The following is a 25085-nucleotide window of genomic DNA, read 5'->3' on the forward strand; positions in this document are numbered from 1 at the left end:
CCCTGGGAGTGACTAACTTGGGGTGGCTTGACACATGCTGGTCTGATACATTTGTGCCCACTGGCTGTCTCCTGATGTGCTACCGGCTTGGTGTTACTGGGCCTGGGCTATTGCATCTGGAAGAAAAGCATAAGGATAAAGCTACTCCAAGGTTTTCAGAATTATATTACTGAGATGATATCCATTATATTAAAAACAGTAGAAGAGACAGGGTGTGGTGGCTCACATCCTGTAATCCCAGCACTTTGGGAGGTCAAGGTGGGTGGATCACTTGAGGTCAGGAGTTTGAGACTAGCCTGGCCAACATGGTGAAACCTCATCTCTACTAAAAATACAAAAATTTGTTGGGTAGTGGCACACACCTGTAATCCCAGCTACTTGGGAAGCTGAGGCAGGAGAATTGCTTGAATCCAGGAGGTAGAGGTTGCAGTGAGCTGAGATGGCACCACTACACTCCAGCCTGGGCAACAGAGTGAGACTCTGTCTCAAAAATACACATATATATATACAAAAATATTAGCCAGGTGTTGTGGTGTGCACCTGTAACCCCAGCTATCCGGGAGGCTGGCACATAAGAATCACCTGAACCTGGGAGGCAGAGCTTGCAGTGAGCTGAGATTGTGCCACTGCACTCCAGCCTGGGCGACAGATTGAGACTCTGTCACAATAACAACAACAACAAAAACAAAAAACAGTAGAAGAATGTTTTCTTTGGACTTTAACATACAAAAGAGAGAGGATTTAACATCTGGGTTGTAGTTTCTGGGAGCTTCAAAACAAGGGAGGTTTTCAATTAAATGTAGAATACAGCTAGGCTGCTGAGTCTTAGACTATTATTTATCTCATTTTATAACTTCTGGTGCACTGTATTTGAATATTTCCCATTCTGAAATAGGAAATAAATAGATTGAAGTTAAATTTCAGCCTTGAGTGGAGTTTATTTAATGTTTTGCTTTTCCTGATTTAAAAGTCTTAGAGGCAAAAGCTAAACTGTGTTCCCAGGAGGTTACATGAAAGATTAATAGTTGGTATTGGGGAAGCAACCTCATGAAGGCTGGTACCGGACTGCTCTTTGCTTGTTATGGTAATTATCATGATTGGAAAAGGCAGAGACCAGACACTGAAGGACATACTGCAGTATATGTGACAGTTCTGAAAAATGATCCCCCTACATACAGCCTGAATGACTTTGGAATATTCTGCCAGATACTTGTGCAGGTGAGAAATCTATTTCAAACTCCATTTTATATATAACAAAGCATTTTTGCACAGTTTTTCCAAGAATGTAACTATATTTAAATCCACTTTGTTTAGTTAGAAACTTTACCAAGAATTGTTCACTACTTTGGAAAATCATGTCAATAACAATATTACCACTTGTGATGTGATTCACTAATACAACGTGAGTTATCACTGCACTTGTATTCAAAGTGGTATTACATAAAGCGCAAGCATGTATGACTACTTAATTGTTTGCTCATGAAGCTGTTTCTAAATTTTTACATATTAAATATCTATTATTTTATTATAAAATATTTTCATTTACATTATTAAGATATGCTATTTTAATTAGGTGTGCAGGTTTATAATATTATCTAGGAATTTCATTTCAAGATACTGAAGGGAACACTGCAAAATATTTATTATAAAAAGGGGGTATTGGTCTGACAGGGTTTAAACTACTAGCCTATCTGATCTGGCTAGCCCCTTGATCACTTCTTCAATTCTAATTCCTTCCACTTGCCTCTTTATTCACTAAATTCCAGCAAAACTGCCATCTTTTCTGTTTCTCCAACTCCTGAGGTCATTTTTTTTTTTTTTTTTTTGAGACGGAGTCTCGCTCTGTCACCCAAGCTGGAGTGCACTGGCCAGATCTCGGCTCACTGCAAGCTCCGCCTCCCGGGTTCCCGCCATTCTCCTGCCTCAGCCTCCCGAGTAGCTGGGACTACAGGCGCCCGCCACCTCGCCCGGCTAGTTTTTTGGTTTTTTTTTTGTTTGTTTTTGTTTTTTTGTTTTTTTTGAGACGGAGTCTTGCTCTGTCACCCAGGCTGGAGTGCAGTGGCCGGATCTCAGCTCACTGCATGCTCTGCCTCCCGGGTTTACGCCATTCTCCTGCCTCAGCCTCCCGAGTAGCTGGGACTACAGGCGCCCGCCAACTCGCCCGGCTAATTTTTTATTTTTTAGTAGAGACGGGGTTTCACCGTGTTAGCCAGGATGGTCTCGATCTCCTGACCTCGTGATCCACCCGTCTCGGCCTCCCAAAGTGCTGGGATTACAGGCGTGAGCCACCGCGCCCGGCCGTTTTTTGTATTTTTTAGTAGAGACGGGGTTTCACCGTGTTAGCCAGGATGGTCTCGATCTCCTGACCTTGTGATCCGCCCGCCTCGGCCTCCCAAAGTGCTGGGATTACAGGCTTGAGCCACCGCGCCCGGCCCTGAGGTCATTCTTGTCTCCAGGCCTTTACAGCTCCTGTTTTCTCTGGGGTTGATAGAACCAGACTGAAGCAGAAGAACATTCTTAGAGCAGTTAACCTTGGCAAGCAGTGCCCTCCTGGGAATGGCAGTGTCCTGAGCACTCATCTACTGTGGCTTTGGCCATGACAGATGTGGGCTCCAGAGACAAGGAGCTGGGGCTGGTGAACTAGCTTTTAGAAATAGGCTGTCCTTACAGAAAGTGGGGTTGGGGAAAAAAAAGTACTGGGTGAGAGAAAGAGAAAGAAAGAGAGAAATTGAATTTTTGAACAAGTTATTTTATCTAATAATTGAATTTGAGGGACACTGGCTCGAGCTTGCTACCGGAAAGGAGGCAGTCTGGGAGAATATGGCCTTGAGCTATTTATTGGAGGCTCACTGTTCTAAGAGAAAAGAGAAGGGGAATGTCTGAGCTGGGGAAGTGAATGAATCAGGAAGCTGCCTTGTACCAAAGCTCTGGTGTGAATTCAGCAGTGTTGCTTCTAGAAGCAGAAAGCATGGTCTAGCCAAATATAACTGAGAAGACCACCAACAGAGAAATGAGAATGAAGATGTGTGTTGACTCAGTCACATGTTGAGGCCCAGGAAGAGACAAAAGGATAATAGCAAAAGCACAAATGTCAGGTAGGACAGAGAAAGGAGCAGGAAGGAGGTGATTTCCTCTTGTCTAACTCTGCCTGGTGTTCTCGGCAGGCTAAGATGAAAGTCCCTGCTTTTGTGGAGCTTACATTCTCGTGGAGAATTCAGGATATGAAGCCTGATTCCATTTGCCAGAAACATCTGAGTCCTGTCTCTGTTCCAGCCAAGAGTCTCAGGAAGCTTGAAGGTAAATTCATTACAACCGTACTTCCCTCTGCTATCTATGTTCTATGACACATTCTCCAGATCCACAATGACAGGGAGCCCACTGTATCACAAAGCAGCTCACACGTCACAACTCAGACAGCCAGAGGACCCCAAAGGCATCCTGGGCCCTCAACAACACAGGTCTACGTAGGGGAGAGGAGGCTAGACTGATGTAGTAGGGTTCAGTAATACATAGCAAGCAGAGATGGAGGGAACTGCCGAGGAGTATGAGGACTGGTGGTTGAGTTTCTTTACCGCAGGGTGAGGTGGCTTCCACAGGGCCAGGGAATGGCCACAGAACAGCAGTCAGAACAGTGTGCCTGGCTTGCTTCTTTTTATCATTTCAGTGTCAGTTCAATTAGTCCTTAAAGGAGGCTTTCCCAGGCTATCTTTCTCCTGCTAGTCACTCTTTATCTTATTACCTTAATTTATTGTCTTTGCTAAATTTTAATGATCTGAATTTACTTTACTTGTTAATCGTCTTTTTTCCCTACCAGAATGTGGGCTCCATAAGAGCAGGAATACCATGTATCTAGAGTCTGAGTACCTAGAACAGTATCTGGTATACAGTAGGCACTTCATAAATATTTGTGCAATGAATGAATAAAATCCATTTTTAGGTACCTTCTTTTTTTTTTTTCCCCTGAGACAGAGTCTTGCTCTGTCACTCAGGCTGGAATGCAGTGGTGTGATCTCGGCTCATTGAAACCTCCACCTCCCAGGTTCAAACAATTCTGCCTCAACCTCCCAAAGTAGCTGGGATTACAGGCACACGTCACCATACCCAGCTAATTTTCATATTTTGAGTAGAGATGGGGTTTTACCATGTTACCCAGGCTGGTCTCAAACTCCCAACCTTGTGATCTGCTCACCTCGGCCTCCCAAAGTGCTGGGATTACAGGTATGAGCCACCGTGCCTGGGTCAGGTACTTTTTTTAAAAAAAATTAAGAGACAGGGTCTCGCTTTGTAGCCCAGGCCAGATTGCAGTGGTGCAATCACAGCTTACTGCTGCCTCAAATTTCTGGGCTCAAGGGATCCTTCTGCCTCAGCCTCATGAGTAGCTGGGAGTATAGATGTGTACCACCATGCCTGGCTAATTTTGTAATTTTTTGCAGAGATGGGGTCTTGTCATCGTGCCCAGACTGGTCTTGAACTCCTGGGCTCAAGCAATCCTTTGCCTGCCGAGGAAGCAATCCTCAGCATCCCAAAGTGTTGGAATTATAGGCATGAGCCACTGCGTCTGACCCATTCTTAGGTACTCTCATCTAAAAGATCATCACATATATCTACAGATGAATTTGGGGTTACCAATTGTTAGGATAACAATTTAAGACACTTAGTTCATGCCACTAAGAATAATCTGAATAAAGCTACAGGGGGTGGCAGACATCTTGCATCTTATAAAATTACAACCGCACAATCCAAATGCAAAAAAGTCATAGATTCTATGACTTTTAAGACAAAACCCATAGAGACACAAAAAACCCTCCAAAAAATCAATGAATCCAGGAGTTGGTTTTTTGAAAAGATCAACAAAATTGACAGACCGCTAGCAAGACTAATAAAGAAGAAAAGAGAGGAATCAAATAGACGCAATAAAAAATGATAAAGGGGATATCACCACTGACCCCACAGAAATACAAACTACCATCAGAGAATACTATAAACACCTCTACGCAAATCAACTAGAAAATCTAGAAGAAATGGATAATTTCCTGGACACTTACACTCTTCCAAGACTAAACCAGGAAGAAGTTGAATCCCTGAATAGACCAATAGCAGGCTCTGAAATTGAGGCAATAATTAATAGCCTACCAACCAAAAAAAGTCCAGGACCAGATGGATTCACAGCTGAATTCTACCAGAGGTACAAGGAGGAGCTGGTACCATTCCTTCTGAAACTATTCCAATCAACAGAAAAAGAGGGAATCCTCCCTAACTCATTTTGTGAGGCCAACATCATCCTGATACCAAAGCCTGGCAGAGACACAACAAAAAAAGAGAATTTTAGACCAATATCCCTGATGAACATCGATGCAAAAATCCTCAATAAAATACTGGCAAACCGGATTCAGCAGCACATCAAAAAGCTTATCCACCATGATCAAGTGGGCTTCATCCCTGGGATGCAAGGCTGGTTCAACATTCGCAAATCAATAAACGTAATCCAGCATATAAACAGAACCAAAGACAAGAACCACATGATTATCTCAATAGATGCAGAAAAGGCATTTGACAAAATTCAACAGCCCTTCATGCTAAAAACGCTCAATAAATTCGGTATTGATGGAACGTACCTCAAAATAATAAGAGCTATTTATGACAAACCCACAGCTAATATCATACTGAATGGGCAAAAACTGGAAAAATTCCCTTTGAAAACTGGCACAAGACAGGGATGCCCTCTCTCACCACTCTTATTCAACATAGTGTTGGAAGTTCTGGCTAGGGCAATCAGGCAAGAGAAAGAAATCAAGGGTATTCAGTTAGGAAAAGAAGAAGTCAAATTGTCCCTGTTTGCAGATGACATGATTGGATATTTAGAAAACCCCATTGTCTCAGCCCAAAATCTCCTTAAGCTGATAAGCAACTTCAGCAAAGTCTCAGGATACAAAATTAATGTGCAAAAATCACAAGCATTCTTATACACCAGTAACAGACAAACAGAGAGCCAAATCATGAATGAACTTCCATTCACAATTGCTTCAAAGAGAATCAAATACCTAGGAATCCAACTTACAAGGGATGTAAAGGACCTCTTCAAGGAGAACTACAAACCACTGCTCAGTGAAATAAAAGAGGACACTAACAAATGGAAGAACATACCATGCTCATGGATAGGAAGAATCAATATCGTGAAAATGCCCATACTGCCCAAGGTTATTTATAGATTCAATGCCATCCCCATCAAGCTACCAATGACTTTCTTCACAGAATTGGAAAAAACTGCTTTAAAGTTCATATGGAACCAAAAAAGAGTCCGTATTGCCAAGACAATCCTAAGTCAAAAGGACAAAGCTGGAGGCGTCACGCTACCTGACTTCAAACTATACTACAAGGCTACAGTAACCAAAACAGCATGGTACTGGTACCAAAACAGAGATATAGACCAATGGAACAGAACAGAGTCCTCAGAAATAATACCACACATCTACAGCCATCTGATCTTTGACAAACCTGAGAGAAACAAGAAATGGGGAAAGGATTCCCTATTTAATAAATGGTGCTGGGAAAATTGGCTAGCCATAAGTAGAAAGCTGAAACTGGATCCTTTCCTTACTCCTTATACAAAGATTAATTCAAGATGGATTAGAGACTTAAATGTTAGACCTAAAACCATAAAAACCCTAGAAGAAAACCTAGGTAATACCATTCAGGACATGGGCATGGGCAAGGACTTCATGTCTAAAACACCAAAAGCAGCAGCAGCAAAAGCAAAAATTGACAAATGGGATCTAATTAAACTAAGGAGCTTCTGCATAGCAAAAGAAACTACCATCAGAGTGAACAGGCAACCTACAGAATGGGAGAAAATTTTTGCAATCTACTCATCTGACAAAGGGCTAATATCCAGAATCTACAAAGAACTCAAACAAATTTACAAGAAAAAAACAAACAACCCCATCAAAAAGTGGGCAAAGGATATGAACAGACATTTCTCAAAAGAAGACATTCATACAGCCAACAGACACATGAAAAAATGCTCATCATCACTGGCCATCAGAGAAATGCAAATCAAAACCACAATGAGATACCATCTCACACCAGTTAGAATGGCAATCATTAAAAAGTCAGGAAACAACAGGTGCTGGAGAGGATGTGGAGAAATAGGAACACTTTTGCACTGTTGGTGGGATTGTAAACTAGTTCAACCATTATGGAAAACAGTATGGCGATTCCTCAAGGATCTAGAACTAGATGTACCATATGACCCAGCCATCCCACTACTGGGTATATACCCAAAGGATTATAAATCATGCTGCTATAAAGACACATGCACACGTATGTTTATTGCGGCACTATTCACAATAGCAAAGACTTGGAATCAACCCAAATGTCCGTCTGTGACAGACTGGATTAAGAAAATGTGGCACATATACACCACGGAATATTATGCAGCCATAAAAAAGGATGAGTTTGCGTCCTTTGCAGGGACATGGATGCAGCTGGAAACCATCATTCTTAGCACACTATCACAAGAACAGAAAACCAAACACCGCATGTTCTCACTCATAGGTGGGAACTGAACAATGACATCACTTGGACTCGGGAAGGGGAACATCACACATCAGGGCCTATCATGGGGAGGGGGGAGGGGGGAGGGATTGCATTGGGAGTTATACCTGATATAAATGACGAATTGATGGGTGCTGATGAGTTGATGGGTGCAGCACACCAACATGGCACAAGTATACATATGTAACAAACCTGCACGTTATGCACATGTACCCTAGAACTTAAAGTATAATAAAAAAAAAAAAATTAAAAAAAAAAAAGACAAAACCCAGAGCCATGAACAATTAGCGAGCTATATATATTAAACTTCCTGATTACATGTTAAAACTATTTACTTTTAAGTATATTTTCTTAAGTGTTTCAAATATTTACTGACTTTACAAAAACACACCTACATAAACTTTTTCAACCACAGAGCTTTTCTAGCTTTCTAAAATTTCAAGTTAGATCTTCTCAGGGGAATTTTGTGTGTGTGTGTTTCTAACAATGGTCCTTTTAGTCATTCAATAACCGACTCCCCCAAATAGAATTATCTGTTTCATAAATATAATGAATACATAAAAAACAGTATTATAACAAGCTTGTAATATATTGATTCCTCATCAAAAAACGGATCCTTCTGATACAGATCCATAGCATCAGTAAAACTTCAAGAATTTAAGGGTGCTATAAAACTTCGAAGAATTTTTAACAGAAAAATAACAGCACCCTTGGAAACGAGTACCTAATTCCCATGTTACACATATTCATTAGAATAGAAAATTTAATTTTTGTCATAAAAATGGTATTTTATAGCGAATTGGCTGATCAATTACCCAACTATAATTACAATATACAAGCTTCTTTAAATGAAAATATTAGCGATGCATGACTTACCAAATATTCTTCTGTGCCATACAGAGAAACAAACTGCTCATCATCTTCCAATTCTCTAGCTGCACCAAAATCTGTGAGTTTGTACACAGACTGTCCATCTTCCCCTATAACACGCATGATATTTCCTGGCTTGATATCACGGTGCACTATGCCATTCTCTCGAAGATGATTCATTCCACCTACTTCAACAATATAAAACAAAAGAAGTCATAATGTATTTAGGTGTATGTGTGCATGTCTCAAATTCATTGATATAGTCACCCAAACTTAATATAAATTTTTCCATAATTTGGTTCAAAGTAATTTTACTCAAAGAATAGATAATAAATAAACACACATAATATCTTATGTTTTAGTTATAAGAAGTTTTAGAATGATAAAAATTAATGTGGTCTTAAGGAAGAATCCAGTGTCTCTTAAGTACTACCAGGAAAACGTAACAAAACAGTCTTAAGCATATGATTTCTTGAATTGCTTTGGTTATATATATGTGGGTGACTGTTTAAACATAAAAATAATAAAGATTCCCAAAAAAGATATCAATCTTTCACCAGAGTTTTACATTTCTTTATCTTGCGAGAAAAATTCCCTAAAAAATAAACTGGACTCAATATGTAAAACACCAAAAAAGAAACAGAAAAACAGCAAAGTGTCAAACTTGTTTCCATAAACATGTATTCTCATATGCTTGACACTATTCCAAAAAGCCCATTTTCTTTTCTCTTTTCTTAAGGGCAAAGTTGTCTACTTTGCTGAAATTAAGCTATTTTGTCTGACAGGCACTGTCACTTAGTGATAACTTTATACATTTGCTTGAGGGCTGAGAGATGAATGTTCAAATTCAAAATATGTAAAAGGTTTAAGGGTATCAATGTGTAACTATTAAAACTCAGGACTACCAGTACACTTAGGAAGACATCATATCCATAATTTCTATCTGATTAAACAGGCTGTAGCATACTAGTAATATGGTTTCTCTCTCATTGTATCCTCAACTAACTAATCACTCTGCTTCCAGTGTCAAGTTCAAGAACTCCCACCAACCTTTTACCTTCTTTATCACTTGACTTTTTCCCATACCTCAAATATTTGATTCATTTAAGATGTTATTTCCTTTGATTGCAGTATTTTTTAAAAAAATAGGTTCACTGAGATATAATTCACATACAACATTCACCTCTTTATTTATTTTTTTGAGACGGAGTCTCGCTCTGTCGCCCAGGCTGGAGTGCAGTGGCCGGATCTCAGCTCACTGCAAGCTCCGCCTCCCGGGTTTACGCCATTCTCCTGCCTCAGCCTCCCGAGTAGCTGGGACTACAGGCGCCCGCCACCTCGCCCGGCTAGTATTTTGTATTTTTTAGTAGAGACGGGGTTTCACCGTGTTAGCCAGGATGGTCTCGATCTCCTGACCTCATGATCCGCCCGTCTCGGCCTCCCAAAGTGCTGGGATTACAGACTTGAGCCACTGCGCCTGGCCTCACCTCTTTAAAGTGTGCAATTCAGTCAATCTTAGTATGGTCACAGAGTTGTACAACCATCGCCACTAATTTCAGAATACTTTTGTCACACCAAAAAGACACCTCATACCCAACTCTGTCTTCTCCTGATCCCCCAGCAACCACTAATCTGCTTTCTGTCTCTATGGATTTGCCTATTCTTGACATTTCATATAAATGGAATCACATAATATTGCGTCTGGCTTCTTTCACTTAGCATAATGTTTTCAGGTTCATCCATGTTGTAGCATATATAACTACTTCATATCTTTTTGTAAACAAATAGTATTCCATTGTATGGACATATCACATTTTTGTTTATCTATTCATCAGTTGAGGGACATTTGGGCTGTTTTCATTTTTTATTTTTTGCTATTATGAATAATGCTGCTAAGTACACTGGAGTACAAGCTTTTATATGGATATGTTAATTCTTTGGGATATATACGTAGCAGTGGAATTGCTGGGTCATTTGGTCAAAAGTTAAACAATTCTATATTTAACTTTTTGAAGAACTTCTAGACTGTTTTCCAGAATGGCTGTATCATTTTACAATCCTACCAGCAATGTATGAGGATTCCAATTTCTCCATATTCTTACCAACACTTGTTGTTGTTCAATTTTTTTTTTTTTTTTTTGAGATAGAGTCTTGCTTTGTTGCCCAGGCTGAAGTGCACTGGTACAATCATGGCTCACAGCAGCCTCAATCTCCTGGACTCAAGTTATCCTCCCACCACAGCCTCTCAAATAGCTGGGACTACAGGTGCATGCCACCATGCTTGGCTATTTTTTATTTTATTTTTTGTAGAGACGGGGGCTCACTATGTTGCTCAGCCTGATCTTGAACTCCTGGACTCAAGCAACCTGCTTGCCTCCGCCTCCCAAAGTGCTGGGATTACAGGCGTGAGCCACCATGGTTGGCCCTATTTGTCTTTTTGATATTAGTCATTTTCATTGGTGTAAAGTGGTATTTCATTGTGGTTTTGATGAGCATTTCCCTAATAACCAATGATGTTGGTTATTAATTGATTAATTAATGTTGAACCTTTTTTATGTACTTGTTAGCCACTTATGTATCTTCTTTGGAGAAATGTCTATGTGAATCCTTTGCCCATTTTTAAATTGGGTTATTTGGCTTTTTATTGTTGACTTGTCTGGATAAAAATTCCTTGTCAGGTGTATGATTTACAAACATTTTTTTTCTCATTCTATGGGCTGTCTTTTCACTTACCTGATGTCCTTTGAGGCACAAAAATGTTTAATGTTGATGAAGTCCAATTTATGTATTTATTTTTGGTATTTGTGTTTTTGGTGTCGTATCTAAGGAAGCATTGCATAAAGGTCTTTAGTTTTGAATGTAAGATGTTTTTAAAAAATTCTGTTATTAAATTTTATATATAAATGAAATCACATAAATAAACAAACATACCCACATCTCGCAAAACAATTAAGAATTCAGATTCTGGTAGTCCATAGGCATTAGAAGGCTCTTCTAAAACAGTGTATAAACTCCCACATGGGCAAAATTCCATAATAAGTACTTTATGTCTTGTTGTTGTCTGAAAAAAAAGAAATCATTGATTGGGAATCAACATAAAAAATAAATTTTGATTATATGTCAGTACTTATCTGATTTCATTTAAATGTAGGATTTGTTACAATGATGAAAGCACTTTGCTTTACCTGAGATTCAGTACCTGTTGTCCATACACATATAAGAATTAACATCTTCCAGCCAGGCGCGGTGGCTCACGCCTGTAATCCTAGCACTTTGGGAGGCTGAGGTGGGCGGATCACAAGGTCAAGAGATTGAGACCATCTTGGCCAACATGCTGAAACTCCATCTCTACTAAAAACACAAAGATTAGCTGAGTGTGGTGGCGCACGCCTCTAGTCCCAGCTACTCGGGAGGCTGAGGCAGGAGAATCACTTGAACCCAAGAGGCGGAGGTTGCAGTGAGCCGAGATTGCGCCACTGCAGTCCAGCCTGGCGACAAAGCAAGACACTCCATCTCAAAAAAAAAAAAAAAATTAAAAAAATAAATAAATTAAAAGAATTAACATTTTCCAAATTCCTATTAAGAAGTTGGATTTGTTTTCGAAGACAAACCACAGTAAAAAGTAGCTAAATCTGAACTACAAAATCATTGGTACAATGTTACAATGGTTTTGTTAAAATTATCTTAAATTTCTTTTTTTTTTTTTTTTTTGAGACAGAGTCTTGTTCTGTCTCAGAGCAACCTCCACCTCCAAGGTTCAAGTGATTCTTCTGCCTCAGCTCCCAAGTAGCTGGGAGTACGGGCATGCTCCATCATGCTTGGTTGATTTTTCTATTATTTTGTAGAGATGGGGTCTATGTTGCCCAGGCTAGTCTCGAACTTCTGGGCTCAAGCAATCTGCCTGCCTCAACCTCCCAAAGTGCTGGGATTGCAAGCTTGAGCCACCACACCCAGTCACTTGAAATTCTTTATTTCTTTTTTTTTTTTTTGAGACGGAGTCTTGCTCTGTTGCCCAGGCTGGAGTGCAGTCGTGCAATCTCGGCTCTCTGCCTCCTGGGTTCACGCCATTCTCCATTCTCCTGCCTCAGCCTCCCAGGTAGCTGGGACTACAGGCACATGCCACCACACCCAGCTAATTTTTTTGTATTTTTAGCAGAGACGGGGTTTCACCATGTTAGCCAGGATGGTCTCAATCTCCTGACCTTGTGATCCGCCTGCCTCGGCATCCCAAAGTGCTGGGGTTACAGGTGTGAACCACCGTGCCAGCGTCGAATTTCTTATGTATAACAGTACATTTAGGACAACAGTTCTTCTAACCTCTTAAAACGAAATTTTTCTGATGATGACTACTGTTACTTCAAGGAATGGAGTCCTATCCTTAAAAATAAATGGGGAGCAGAACAGCTGAGTGGTCCCTCTTGCAGCACAGCTCCAGTCTGCTCATTTGCATCTGAGCTGCTCATTTGTTTTAAACCTTAATTTTAACATACCATTGATTATAATACTTCATCAATTTAATAACAGCTTTACGGGGAAAAAGAAATACCATCAAATTACATATACACAATGATTATAAGATGCACACCAATTCCAGAACCTGAAAATGTGAATGAGTCTTAAAATCTATTCATCTCCAACTTTTTATCCTTTCTTTCTTTTATAATTTTTTTCTACATATGTCCAAAACACTTTAATAAAATATTTTAAATTACTCTCTGGCAGTCATTTCAAAAGAGAGAGAGAAATAACTGGAGATAACGAATTAATATTTTGGTGTTTTTTTTTCAGTCTTTTTTCTATGAATCAAATAATGTCATAGATACATAATGCTGTTTGCATATTATACTGTATATATTAAGATCATACTACATATATATTTTTAATCTTGATTCTTCTCACATAACATCATATATAAGGTGTTCTGAGATTAAAATTTTGGTAAATATCTCTTTTCATTACCACTTAACTACTGTGTGGTAAAATTAACTTTACCCAAAGAGAAGTCAGGCTTTGCCCCTGGCTACTGGAAAGTGATCTCTGGCCCCTGAAATGTCCTATCTGAAAGAACAAGACTTCTGTCTTTGTTCCTCTGGGGGCTTTGGCCACTGGAGATCCTAACAGCATGATTTATGATGGGGGCTTTAGAACACACCGTATGAGTTCTGCCCTCCAGAGGAAATGGAGACTAAAGGAATTACCCCAAACCTCTGGAAGGGGCTGGGGACTAAAGGTCAGCAATACAGGCAATAAGTGATCCAGCCTCAGTAAAAACCCTGGACACCGAAGGCTTGGGTGAGCTTCCCTGACTGGCAATACTCCATGCATACTGTCATACATCAATGCTGAGACAGTAATATGTCCCTCAGGACAAAGAAGCTTCAAGTTTGGAACCCTCCCACATTCCACGCTTTGTGTCTCTTCCTCTGGATAGTCCTAATTTCTATTTTTTTGCTACAATAAAACAGTAATTATAAGTATAGCACTCTCCTCAGTCTTGTCAGTCATTCTACTTTCCAGCAAATTACCAAATCTGAGTGTCATGGGCAACCCCCATATTTGCGTCCAGCTGGTATGATGTGAGGGTAGTCCTGTGGGAACTGTTCTCTCTGTGCAGTTTGCCAAACTCCTTTGCAATTGGTATCAGAAGTCTTGAGCAGACTTGGCAGTCTGGAAGGCTATGCTCTTAACCTTGAGTTTGGCTAATTTCAGGTAACTATCTGCCACATATTCTAATTTATTCAACTTATTTAACCACTCTTTATTATAAACAGCATGCCCATTAAATCTTTATGCATAAAATTTCTGATTACTTCCTAAGAAATAATCACTAAAAATAAAATCACTAGAATAAAGAGTATAAACTGCATTTTTTCCCGAAAGATTTTATTGATTGCTCATGTTTAAAGGGATTAAAATAATTTCTATTTCCATTATTTCTAGATTACGTTTCCTAATGACATTCTTACTTCCACCATTTCCCCTTATAAAAATCAATTCTTTTATAATTGGACTTCATATCTTAAACTCTAGGACTCTTGAAATTTTTATTCTTTTGTGAAATAAATTTTTATTTTTTATTTTTATTTTTATTTTTTTTTTTTTTGAGGCGGAGTCTCACTCTGTCGCCCAGGCTGGAGTGCAGTGGCCGGATCTCAGCTCACTGCAAGCTCCGCCTCCCGGGTTTATGCCATTCTCCTGCCTCAGCCTCCCCAGTAGCTGGGACTACAGGCGCCCGCCATCTCGCCCGGCTAGTTTTTGTATTTTTAGCAGAGACGGGGTTTCACCGTGTTAGCCAGGATGGTCTCGATCTCCTGACCTCGTGATCCGCCCGTCTCGGCCTCCCAAAGTGCTGGGATTACAGGCTTGAGCCACCGCGCCCGGCCCAAAAATTTTTATTTTTTTAAAAGTTCGATTTTTGTTTTGTAATTATTTTTTCTTTTTATAATTATTTGATTTAACTTGTTACCTGTCTTTTTCTAGTAATAATACTGGTAACCACATTCAATACCCTTTTATTTCTTTATTTCTTTATTTTTTTGAGACAGGGTCTCACTCCATCACCCAGGCTAGAGTACAGTGGCACAATATGGTTCACTGTAGCCTTGATCTCTCAGGCTCAGGTGATCCTCCCACCTCAGCCTCCTGAGTAGCTGGAACTACAGGTGCACACCTCCATGCACGGCAAATTTTTGTATTTTTTACAGAGACAGGGTTTTGTCATGTTGCCCAGGCTGTTCTCGAATTCCTGAGCTCAAGTGATCCTTTCTTTCTTTTTTTTTTTTTTTCTGAGATGGAGTCTTACTCTGTTGCCAGGCTGGAGTGCAGCAGCACGATCTCAGCTCACTGTGACCTCCGCCTCCCAGGTTTAAGCAATTCTCCTGTCTCAGCCTCCTGGGTAGCTGGCACTACAGGTGCGCACCACCACGCCCAGCTAATTTTTGTATTTTTAGTAGAGATGGGGTTTCACCACATTGGCCAGGCTGGTCTCAATCTCTTGACCTCGTGATCTGCCTGCCTCAGCCTCCCAAAGTGCAGGGATTACAGGCATGAGCCACCGCACCCAGCCACACCTGGTTACCCCCTTTTATTTCTTATACTACTGTTTCTGATTCCATTTTTATGATATTTTATTTCTATTTTTCTATGTATTCAAGAATCCTTTAGGATAGAGTATTTGGTTGTACAAACCCCAATTTTCAACTTTTTTTTTTTAAATCCATTTTTTAATATTAGGTTCTATCTCTTGACTCATAACTACAATAAATGTAAGATTAAAGTTTTACTACTTACCTCCTCTTCAATAGCAAATAATTTGACAATATTTTTGTGATTGAGTTTTTTCAACACTTCAAATTCTCTCATTTGAACATCCACTGGACGAAGGAAGCTTATGTTATTAAATACTTTGATAGCAAATAAATCACCAGTTTTCTTTAAAAAAAAGAGAGAAATGTTTTATTTATTCATAATATTGTAAAAGAGATTAAAAGGTAGCATTAAAACTAGTTATTGCAACTTATTTTCTTATAGAACATCGTGCATCTTTTAGGCACAGGGAATCTGTACTAGGACTCTTGACTTTTCTAAAAAGTTAAAATGAATCAATTAACTGCTCAACATTTCTTTCAAATTACACCTTTTGGAATTTAGAAATGGATATTTTCTTTCATATCATAAAGCTTTCATGAGGATACAGTGGGGCAAAAATAGTCACACATAGGAAGATAAAAGCTATAATAATATCAAAAGCAAAATCATCTTTTAGAGAGGAAAGAGAAAGTGAAACTCACAAGGGCTTCTCCAAATCATTTTAAACAAATCAAAGCAGGACAGAGAGACTGAGCACTGTATTCCACCTATGAGATTTTTATTAAGAATATCAAAGTAATGCAATTAACTTTTCAGAATTATTTTGTAGCTAGGACAATGTTGGGGAGGGGAGTGGGGAAAGCAGGAGTTGCAAAGCGAGGCTAAAGCAGACTTCCTGGTTGGATTCTACTCCTGCTGCCCTGGGTTACTTTCTGCAACTCTACCTAGATGACCAGGGCAGGCTGTTCCTTCACAGACCCTCTCTAGACGATTAAAGGCATTTATTTCTTCTTCTCTACTGATGTATCAAAGCATCCCACTCTCACTCTTTCATGACCTACTGAAATAGATCACACACAAAATTACAAAGCACAGTTGTAGTTGGGAGGGAATCTTAGAGGTTCTAAACACACGCTTACATTTCAGGTAAATAAACATCATATTCGTATGTTCTTCTTATTAACCTTCCTTTAAGATTCTCTTTCAGACCCTCTCACTTCCTTCCAGTCACTCTAATGAGCAAGCCTCTCCCTCGTGGCCAGTCCAGATCTTGAGTTTAGCCTTACATTTTCCCCCATTCATCCAAGGTTGAACTTCCCTAGAGCAAGCAGGAAAATCCTTTTCTCTTTGAGCCTGGGTTTCAAGCACATTTCATGGCTAAAGACATTTCATGGCTCTCTATCAGGACCTCTGTACTGTTCCTGCTTTGCAGCCTTCTTTATACTTTCCACAGATTCACCACTTGGAGCTATCATCCTCCTCTCTCACTCCAGAATCGCATGATCCTTTTCTTAAGGCCATTTAACTGCTTCATAATCCTATGTGATTCCCCTCACCCTGGTCACACAAAATGCACAAATTGATATATATTCTTTCCAGAGGAAAATGAAAGATGAAAGAGCCAATGACCATTTTCAGACATATGAAAAGAGAAGAATTTAACTATAGTTCAGTTCCACTCTTTTTCCCTTAGTTCAGCAAGGGTAAAGACACTGCCAAATCTATGTATCACCCAACAGAGTGGTTTTTCTTAAGCTGAGACAGACCTCAAACTCAGTCTAAAACTAGGAGAAACCTAACAGAGGAGCAAGCAGGGAAAATAATACAATTTTGCAATATACCCACTGACCTCATGGTCATTATTTTCCAAACTTGTGTAGACTACATCATGCCTGTGAGATTATCGGGATATAGGTGGAAACGTACCATTTTCCCTTTATTCACCTACACAGTCATCTATTATTCACTAAGTCAAAGTGTATACAAATAATAGAGATCCATATATATATTCTATATATGTGTGTGTGTGTGTGTATATCCATATGTGCAGATCAACACATCCGTCAACTCTCTTCCCTTCAACTTCACCATGAATATACACATCCACACTCATACATTAGTAACTAAAAGCAATTTAATGAAAAAGAGATTAAGTAGGTAATATACTTTGAATGACAAGTAATACATGTAATAATTTGGTCATTCTAAGAAATAATATAAAAGGGTCAATATCATGGTAAAAATCCTTAAATAGTTAAAGGGAAGCAGGATTTTTTGGAGGATATAGTCCTAAACACTTGAAATTGCCATCATTAAGAACAAACATGGTTTCTCAAAGCACCTTCCTAGGAAAACTGTTGGGGACTAAATATTAGACTGGGCCTTGGCCATCTTTTTCGTGTGTGTGTGTTTCTAGTAGAGACAGGGTTTTGCCATGTTGCCCAGGCTGGTCTCAAAACTCCTAGACACAAACAATCCACCTGTCTTGGCCTCCCAAAGTGCTGGGATTATAGGCGTGAGCCATTACGTCCGACGTGGCAATCTTTTAATTAATTCTTATATTTCTCAAATCCTCATTTTAGATTTCCACACTATAATGGGTAAATATTTGTTTCCTTTGGAGAGCTTCAGGTTGTCTTGGGGTAGTCTAATCAGTCTTCATTCATTCACTTATTCTTTCATTCAGCAAACATTTATAGAGTGCATACTATGTGTAGTCATTTACATGAAGCACAGAGTATTTAAGTAAGGAAAGAGGAGCAGGATATATGATGTATCTTCTACTGCCAGGCCCTTTCAATATGTCTCATCCAGTCTCTACCACTATCGACTATCTCTCATCCCATCAGCTTCCAATTTACTTCCTTTCTAATCCATCCTGCTACTAAACTTGAAACTGAGTCCAGGGACTGCACATTAGCTATAGTTACATTCACTAGGTCTGCCACAGTGCCTGACACATACCAAGTGATAATTAAAAGTTTGTTAATTTGGACTACAGGAAGATAAGATGATCAGATGTGTTCTCAATGCTAAATTCTGAGTCACTAGTCATTTTCTCCTTGGTATAAAACAAAAGCAATTTCTAGGATGGGGTACCCAGGATCGATCACAAGTAATCTGAGTAAGATTGTGGATAATCCTAGATACAGGGGGAGGAAAGCTAAAAGTTGTCCGTATGGTACTTCTGATTCATTCTCTATGAGCCATAAAGGTTGTTTATAGTCAATATTCTCTCCCCAGAGGAAACAGCCCCTCCCCGATGTATGCTTATCTCATCGTCACTGACAGAACTGACTAGCAGTCTCAAGAATACAGGAAAAGAGGAAGCAATTCCTCTCTACTAAAACTTTAGGGCCCTATTTCTGAAAATAAGGATTTAGGAAGCTCCAAACATCATTTAGCTCCAAAACAAATTCATGGCACTGCAAAATTAGTTATTATTTGTATTATAAATGAACTGTGTACTCCATTTTTCCAGCTTCTTTCCCAGAATAGACTCTATTTTTCCAGCATCTTTCCCAGAATAGGAAGTTTAATTATCTTCGATTTCTTCATTTTAAATTATTTTAACTATTTTTAATTTCATCCTCCACATTGAATCTGACACAAAATCCTTTTTGGTTCTTGAAGTGCCTCTGGGAATAATCTTATTTTATTCCCACTTCCACTACCAGGTTCTGATTACCTTATACGAAAATATGGTCTTTTCAACCTGGGCTCCTAGTTGAGAATCTCATTTTACTCCCATCTGCTTTGTAGGATGCTGTTTTAGTGGGAGTACTTACCCTTACCAGAGCCTATCAGAAACACCTGTGAGTTCCCCTCCAACTACACATCTGCCTCCCTACCATCCAAAATGCCACATCAAATGCTACCTCAACTCATTACACTGAACTTCTGTCAGTGAAATCACTCTCTACCATAGGGGAGCTGTGGTAATCTTTCCCAGTCCATTTTCAACCAATGTTTCCCTCCACTCACTAACACTTAACCTCTGCCACCACTGAGTAGACAGTTCACTGCCTGACACAGCTATGCCTTAAATAACCACAAAAATCATTAAAACAATTTCTTCGGACAAAGGGATCAAAATCATCAAGTCACACATTTTAGCGTAAGCATGCATCTTAGAACAAAATACATACAGTGATAAAAGGTCTTCAAAGTTTTCTCTGTACCAACCTTATGTCTTCCACGAAAGACATTTGCAGTAGCTCCTTGGCCTAAAATATCAGATAAAAGCCACAGATGATTAGAAGTGCTCTGCATCTTGGCTGGATCAGGCAATCCTCTTGCTACACTAAAAGAAAAAAAAAATTTGCAAATATGTTTTAAGGGAGTAACACAGTTAAGAAACAAATGTTAGCTGTTTTTAGTCTCAAGTAAGATCACCCATTATCTGTTGCTGAATTGAAGTGTATAAACAGTTCAACATAAATATCTAAGTTTCAAAGTATTTTCAAGTCATAAGTTGCTAACTGATATGGTATAAACTAGTCAAAATATGAACCATTATGATTCAAGTTAGATTTTCCTCTGGAGAGATGGATCTGAATGTTCAGTTCTAGCCAAGGTAGATTTTTACTTTCAGCTTTTTAATCAATATCACTTTCTGTGCTTTACTCTTTGGTGTCACCTTGTCTGTTTTCATTTGTCTAAAATTCTGCAGGGATGACTAAAATTTGACGTAATGGTATAAATGGATTATTAAGAGTAACTTTAAGTTGAAGATTAAAGCAAGATGCCATTTTCCCCATGATCATCATTTTGATTACATTATTTCCCTTTAAGTTAGTATATACTACACATACTATAATAAAATACAATAATATGACAAAAAAAAAAAAATCTAAGTTTCAGCTGACAGCAGTGGCTCATGCCTGTAATCCCAGCACTTTGGAAGGCCAAGGTGGGCAGATCACCTGAGGCCAGGAGTTTGAGACCTTGGATAACATAGAAAAGCCCTGTCTCCAGAAAAAATACAAAAATTAGCCGGGTATGGTGGCAGGCGCCTGTATCCCAGCTACTAGTGAGGCTGAGACAGGAGAATTACTTGAACCCGGAAGCAGAGGCTGCAGTGAGCCGAGATCGTGCCACCCCATTCCAGCTTGGGTGACAGAGCAAGATTCCATCTCAAAAAAAAAAAAAAAACTAAGTTTCTAGCAATCTTCAAGGCTAAAATGCTGTGCGAGCTTTGAAAAAAAAAACATTAACCAATGACATACATTGAATTTAATTAACTTATCACAGGGCTGAAAGAAACATCTATTTCTCAGTCGGATGCAGTGGCTCATGCCTGTAATCCCACTACTTTTGGGAGTCCGAGGCGGGCGGATCACAAGGTCAGGAGTTCGAGACCAGCCTGGCCAATATGGAGAAACCCCTCCTCTATTAAAAATACAAAAAAATTAGCCAGGCGAGGTGGTGCATGCCTGTAATCCCAGCTACTCAGAGGGCTGAGGCAGGAGAACTGCTTGAACCCGGCAGGCAGAGGTTGCAGTGAGCTGAGATCACACCACTGCACTTCAGCCTGGGTGAAAGAGCCAGACTCCATCTCAAAAAAAAAAAAACAACAAAAACAATAAAAACCAACACCTATTTCTCTTCTAATTTTGTCTTTGTCAGTGAGAGTGATATTGTTACTTACCTCCTTCAAATATTTTGAAAGATTAATTTAAGACATAATTTAAGGTGTTTTAAAATAAAGAAAAGTAATAATGTAAAATATAATAAATATAGAAAAAATTACTTTGTTTCCTTCAGAGCAGGGAAACGCTAATGAAAACAAATGTTGCCATTGCATAATATTTCCATAAGCTAAAATTTCATCTACACAATCTACACAGAACCTGACAAGTATAAAGGAAAGGTGCAAAAATTATTACTCCTGAAAAGTTACGAACTCTTCTGAAATTAAGGGTAGTTTCTCCAACCTCCAAGTATAAATATATAAACGTACCAAGTAGCCTGTATTATCAAGTCTTTAATACTGAAAAGCTATGGATCTATCAAGGTATACAAAATATCCAAGCTCCACATTGGACTAAAATTGATGTATGCTAACATAGCATAAACACTAGTCCTACCATGCCCCCTTAAACCTGCTGTACTGTCATCAAAACATGGATTTTAATATCCCTCCACAGTAAGTTAAAGCAAAAAGTAGTATGCTAGAGTAGGTATTCTGTGATGAATTAATGACCACCAATATCCCCAAGTTGGGTTAGGAATATGCAGAATGGTCAGGGGTCTCAATTTTACCAATCACAGATACAGCAGGATATTTTCATATAATTTTACTACCCATCTAATTTAGATAAATTTTATATACGACTACTGGAAATAAGCAATAAAAATAAGATTTTCTTTTCACAAATAAGGAATACACATTTGTCGGTTATTACATTTCATTCACGATACAATAATAAACGTCTCAACCATCTAATGAAAAACCTTCCCTAATCAATGTAACTATAAATGGCAAACAGTACCATTAGGTACCTATATGTATGTACCTTCAGAATAATAAGAAAAATATTTATCAGCTAAGGTATCTGTTCTCTATGCAGATACAAAACTATGGTTTCTAAGAGTAATCACAATAGTGGTCAGGGGAAATATCTTTTGAAACTATCTTCCAATAACTCCACAATAACATGCTAAAACATGACTCAGCACACCCACAACGTGCTTGCCATATAAATCATCCCAAATTTTTGACAAGCATATAGGCAGGCACTCAACAAGTATGTTGCTGATGATGCCGTGTTCAGCCTACTTCCTTATACTGTCCAAAACGAAAGTTACTATTTGTTGAGGGATGAAAACAGGTTTGACGACATGGCCTATGGACAAAGTTCCAGGATTTCCAAACTCTACCCCTATGTGATTCATACACTGGGGCTTCCAGAGTGGAAAAGACCTGTCTTTGGTTATACATTTGGCAGTTGTTTTGAGGCCACCTACTAAAAATACCTGGGATAGAGACTACAAATTAAACCCGTAAGTCAGGTAGACGAGGAGCAAGGAACGTCTGGGAATTCGTATTTCATAGGCATATATTTAAAATATCTTAGGCTTCTAGTTTCCGGTGTGAGTCAACCTCTGCGGACAGAACATCACTAAACCTCTAAGGAAACGTCTCTTTTTAATCCTCTGAAAAATCAATGCATTTAAAAACTGCCAGTTGTGTCCACTCTCGGAAAGAGGGTAGAAAACAGCGAATCTAACTTCAAGGGAAAGAGGTGTCCCTGCCTCCCCGGGCAGCCAGGGCCCAGGCCCGGTAACGGAGTCGTCCTCTTTGTGCCCAAAGCCCCCGGACGGGATGCAGGTCGAGGACCGGCCGCGCGGCGAGGAGCGGGGATGCAGGGAAGAGGGCCCGCGCGACCATTCCACCGGCTACGGCCGCCCCTGACACACACCCCAGAGGCAGTGTCCGCGCAGCCTGGGTCCTGGATGGCTTGGCCTCGGGTCGTGCTGGGCTTCTCGGTGCGCCCGCCCCCGCCCCCGCTCTGACTCAGCATCCCAGCCTCCCACAGGGGGCGGGAGCGCTCCCCGCCGGGCGGCGCAGGCCTGACCGACCGCGCCCCGCGCCGCCTTGGCCCCTCCGCCCGCGGCCGTCTTACTTACCCAGCCGGGTCTCCGCCGCGCCACCGCCGGCGGGCTCCCGCGGCCTCCTCGAGCCACAGGACACTTCCGGCTTCGCAAGCCCTGGCCGGGGGCCACGTGACCGACGGCCGGCGCGCCGGTGCGGGTGCGCGTGCGCACGCCTATGGCCCGTCCGGTAGCCACCGCAGCTGTGGCGGCGACTGCTGAGTCGGCTTCCCCGGCCACGGTAATGAGGGGGATGTCTGGAGACACACCCAGTCCACTGTTCCCCTCGCTCCCCTTTAATCTAAAGGCGAAGTGAGGAGCCCTGAGCAGCGAACACAGTAACTGGGATTCCCGCAACTGCAAATCCCGCCCCTACCCCGAGCGCCGGCCGACAGTGGGGCGGACCGACTCTGAACAAGGGATTACATCCCGATTTACAGGTGTGCAGAACGTGGGACACGTGGGGGGCAGGCACAGACGGCCGGCAGAGCCGGGAGGGATGGATTCTATGTTTTAAGGGCCCACTTTGGCTGCAGTGGAACCAGATTATCGTCTCACAGTAATTCAGACTTTACATTCTTTTTTTCATTTTCCCATCACCCAGAAAGACGTTAAATTCTTAATGTAATTATGTTCATTTAACTCCCTCTCGGTATTTTGGAAAATGGCCGTTTTGGAGTATCTAACTCCAAACTTAAGAATTTAAGAAGTAAAACCTAAATACTAAAATTAGGTCCTGCAATATTCGTGCAGTCAAAATCTCAAGCAGCTATTCCCAATAAGGAATAGCTTTCTGAAGGGGTCCCTTCTGCCCACGGACAGCAAACAGGCCTTTCTTAACGTAAGGAGGGGGCAGAGAGACCGCTGCTAATCTAGGGCTAAATTTTTGAGTGGAGGGGAAGAGGAAGATGGTGTGTCCCAGAATAGTACTACAGCAAACACGAATGAACGGGAAGTCATGAGGAGTGGCTCAGAGGCTTTTGAATGGAACAGACCTAGGGTTGCTGTCTTGGCCGCCAATTACTAACTTAAAAGCAAGTTTCTTACCTCTCTAAGCCTCAGTTTTATCAAATGCACAATGGAGATAACAAAAGTCCACTCTAATGTGTTCTTACAAAGCAAGTTACTTTATTAGCATTTTAAACAACGTATAAGTGATGGAATCATTCTAACAACGCATCTATTCACTGCTTACAATTCCAACCAATTTCAGTTCTCTGATATCTAATGACAAGAGCAAAGACCTGGTAAAGTTCCTTCCACCAGTAAAACCACAGCTCAAAGTTGTGGGAGTGATTAACTGAGCCAAAGGCCTTCATTCACATGTTTACCACATTAAAATACCACACAGTGCTTTCTTATAAGGTCAACCACCTGGGAACCAATTAACATTAGCATTAAGATTTAAATAAACTGTTAGGCACAGGGCTAAATCAGGCATTACAAAACCCTGTGGTTCCCTAGTCAAGTCACACAAATCCCCAAATATTTCAGCTTGTTAACAGTTTGTCCTTCCTCTCTTGAGACAATTATTTGGGTACTTGCTTTTGGGAATAAGGAAATTCACGAAGGAGGTTTCCTAACTGTGATGGTGCTCTAGGCAACTTCAGAGAAGAAGACAGAAATTATGCATGATTATATAACATGAAGAGTTTAATTTTTATTACACACTCAATTTCCATGCCCTGATTTCTCTTAGCTCTATAAACACATGTAAATCTTCTGCAGAGCTTTAAAGAGCTCCGAACGGGAAAACACCTTTCCATATATGGAATTGATAGCACAGTACAGGCCGTGCGCAGTGGTTTATGCCTGTAATCCCAACATTGTGAGGCCAGTGGGAGGATTGAGGCCAGGAGTTTGAGATCAGACTGAGTAACATAGCGAGACCCTGTCTCAACCAAAAAAAAGAAAAAAAGTAGCTGGGTGTGGTGGTGCACACCTGCAATCACAGCTAATCTAGATGCTGAGGCAGG

The 25085-nt window shown here is 40.3% G+C and overlaps 1 protein-coding gene and 1 long non-coding RNA gene across 5 annotated transcripts in view; one reads left to right on the plus strand and one right to left on the minus strand.

Annotated features, from left to right (window-relative positions):
• The window catches only part of TBK1 (TANK binding kinase 1), a 53404-nt gene extending 30154 nt beyond the window's left edge, over nucleotides 1–23250 (minus strand). For 3 of the 4 annotated variants that reach the window (XM_033221394.1, XM_033221396.1, XM_033221397.1), the window contains exons 1-5: nucleotides 23146–23250; nucleotides 19699–19816; nucleotides 15715–15855; nucleotides 11356–11485; nucleotides 8431–8612 (exon numbers count right to left, since the gene is read on the minus strand). In XM_033221394.1, coding sequence (XP_033077285.1) covers nucleotides 8431–8612; nucleotides 11356–11485; nucleotides 15715–15855; nucleotides 19699–19785 — 540 coding nt within the window. In that variant the 5' untranslated portion in view covers nucleotides 19786–19816; nucleotides 23146–23250. The remainder of the gene's footprint in view (nucleotides 1–8430; nucleotides 8613–11355; nucleotides 11486–15714; nucleotides 15856–19698; nucleotides 19817–23145) is intronic. The other variant, XM_033221395.1, reaches the window with a different exon arrangement.
• Nucleotides 23251–23464: 214 nt separating this feature from the next.
• LOC117089820 overlaps nucleotides 23465–25085 on the plus strand; it is a 38498-nt gene continuing 36877 nt past the window's right edge. Inside the window, exon 1 of the long non-coding RNA XR_004439767.1 lies at nucleotides 23465–23549. This is a non-coding gene — a long non-coding RNA (uncharacterized LOC117089820). The remainder of the gene's footprint in view (nucleotides 23550–25085) is intronic.

Source organism: Trachypithecus francoisi, unplaced genomic scaffold (genome assembly GCF_009764315.1).
Source record: "Trachypithecus francoisi isolate TF-2019V2 unplaced genomic scaffold, Tfra_2.0 Lachesis_group11, whole genome shotgun sequence".
Lineage (NCBI taxonomy): Eukaryota > Metazoa > Chordata > Mammalia > Primates > Cercopithecidae > Trachypithecus > Trachypithecus francoisi.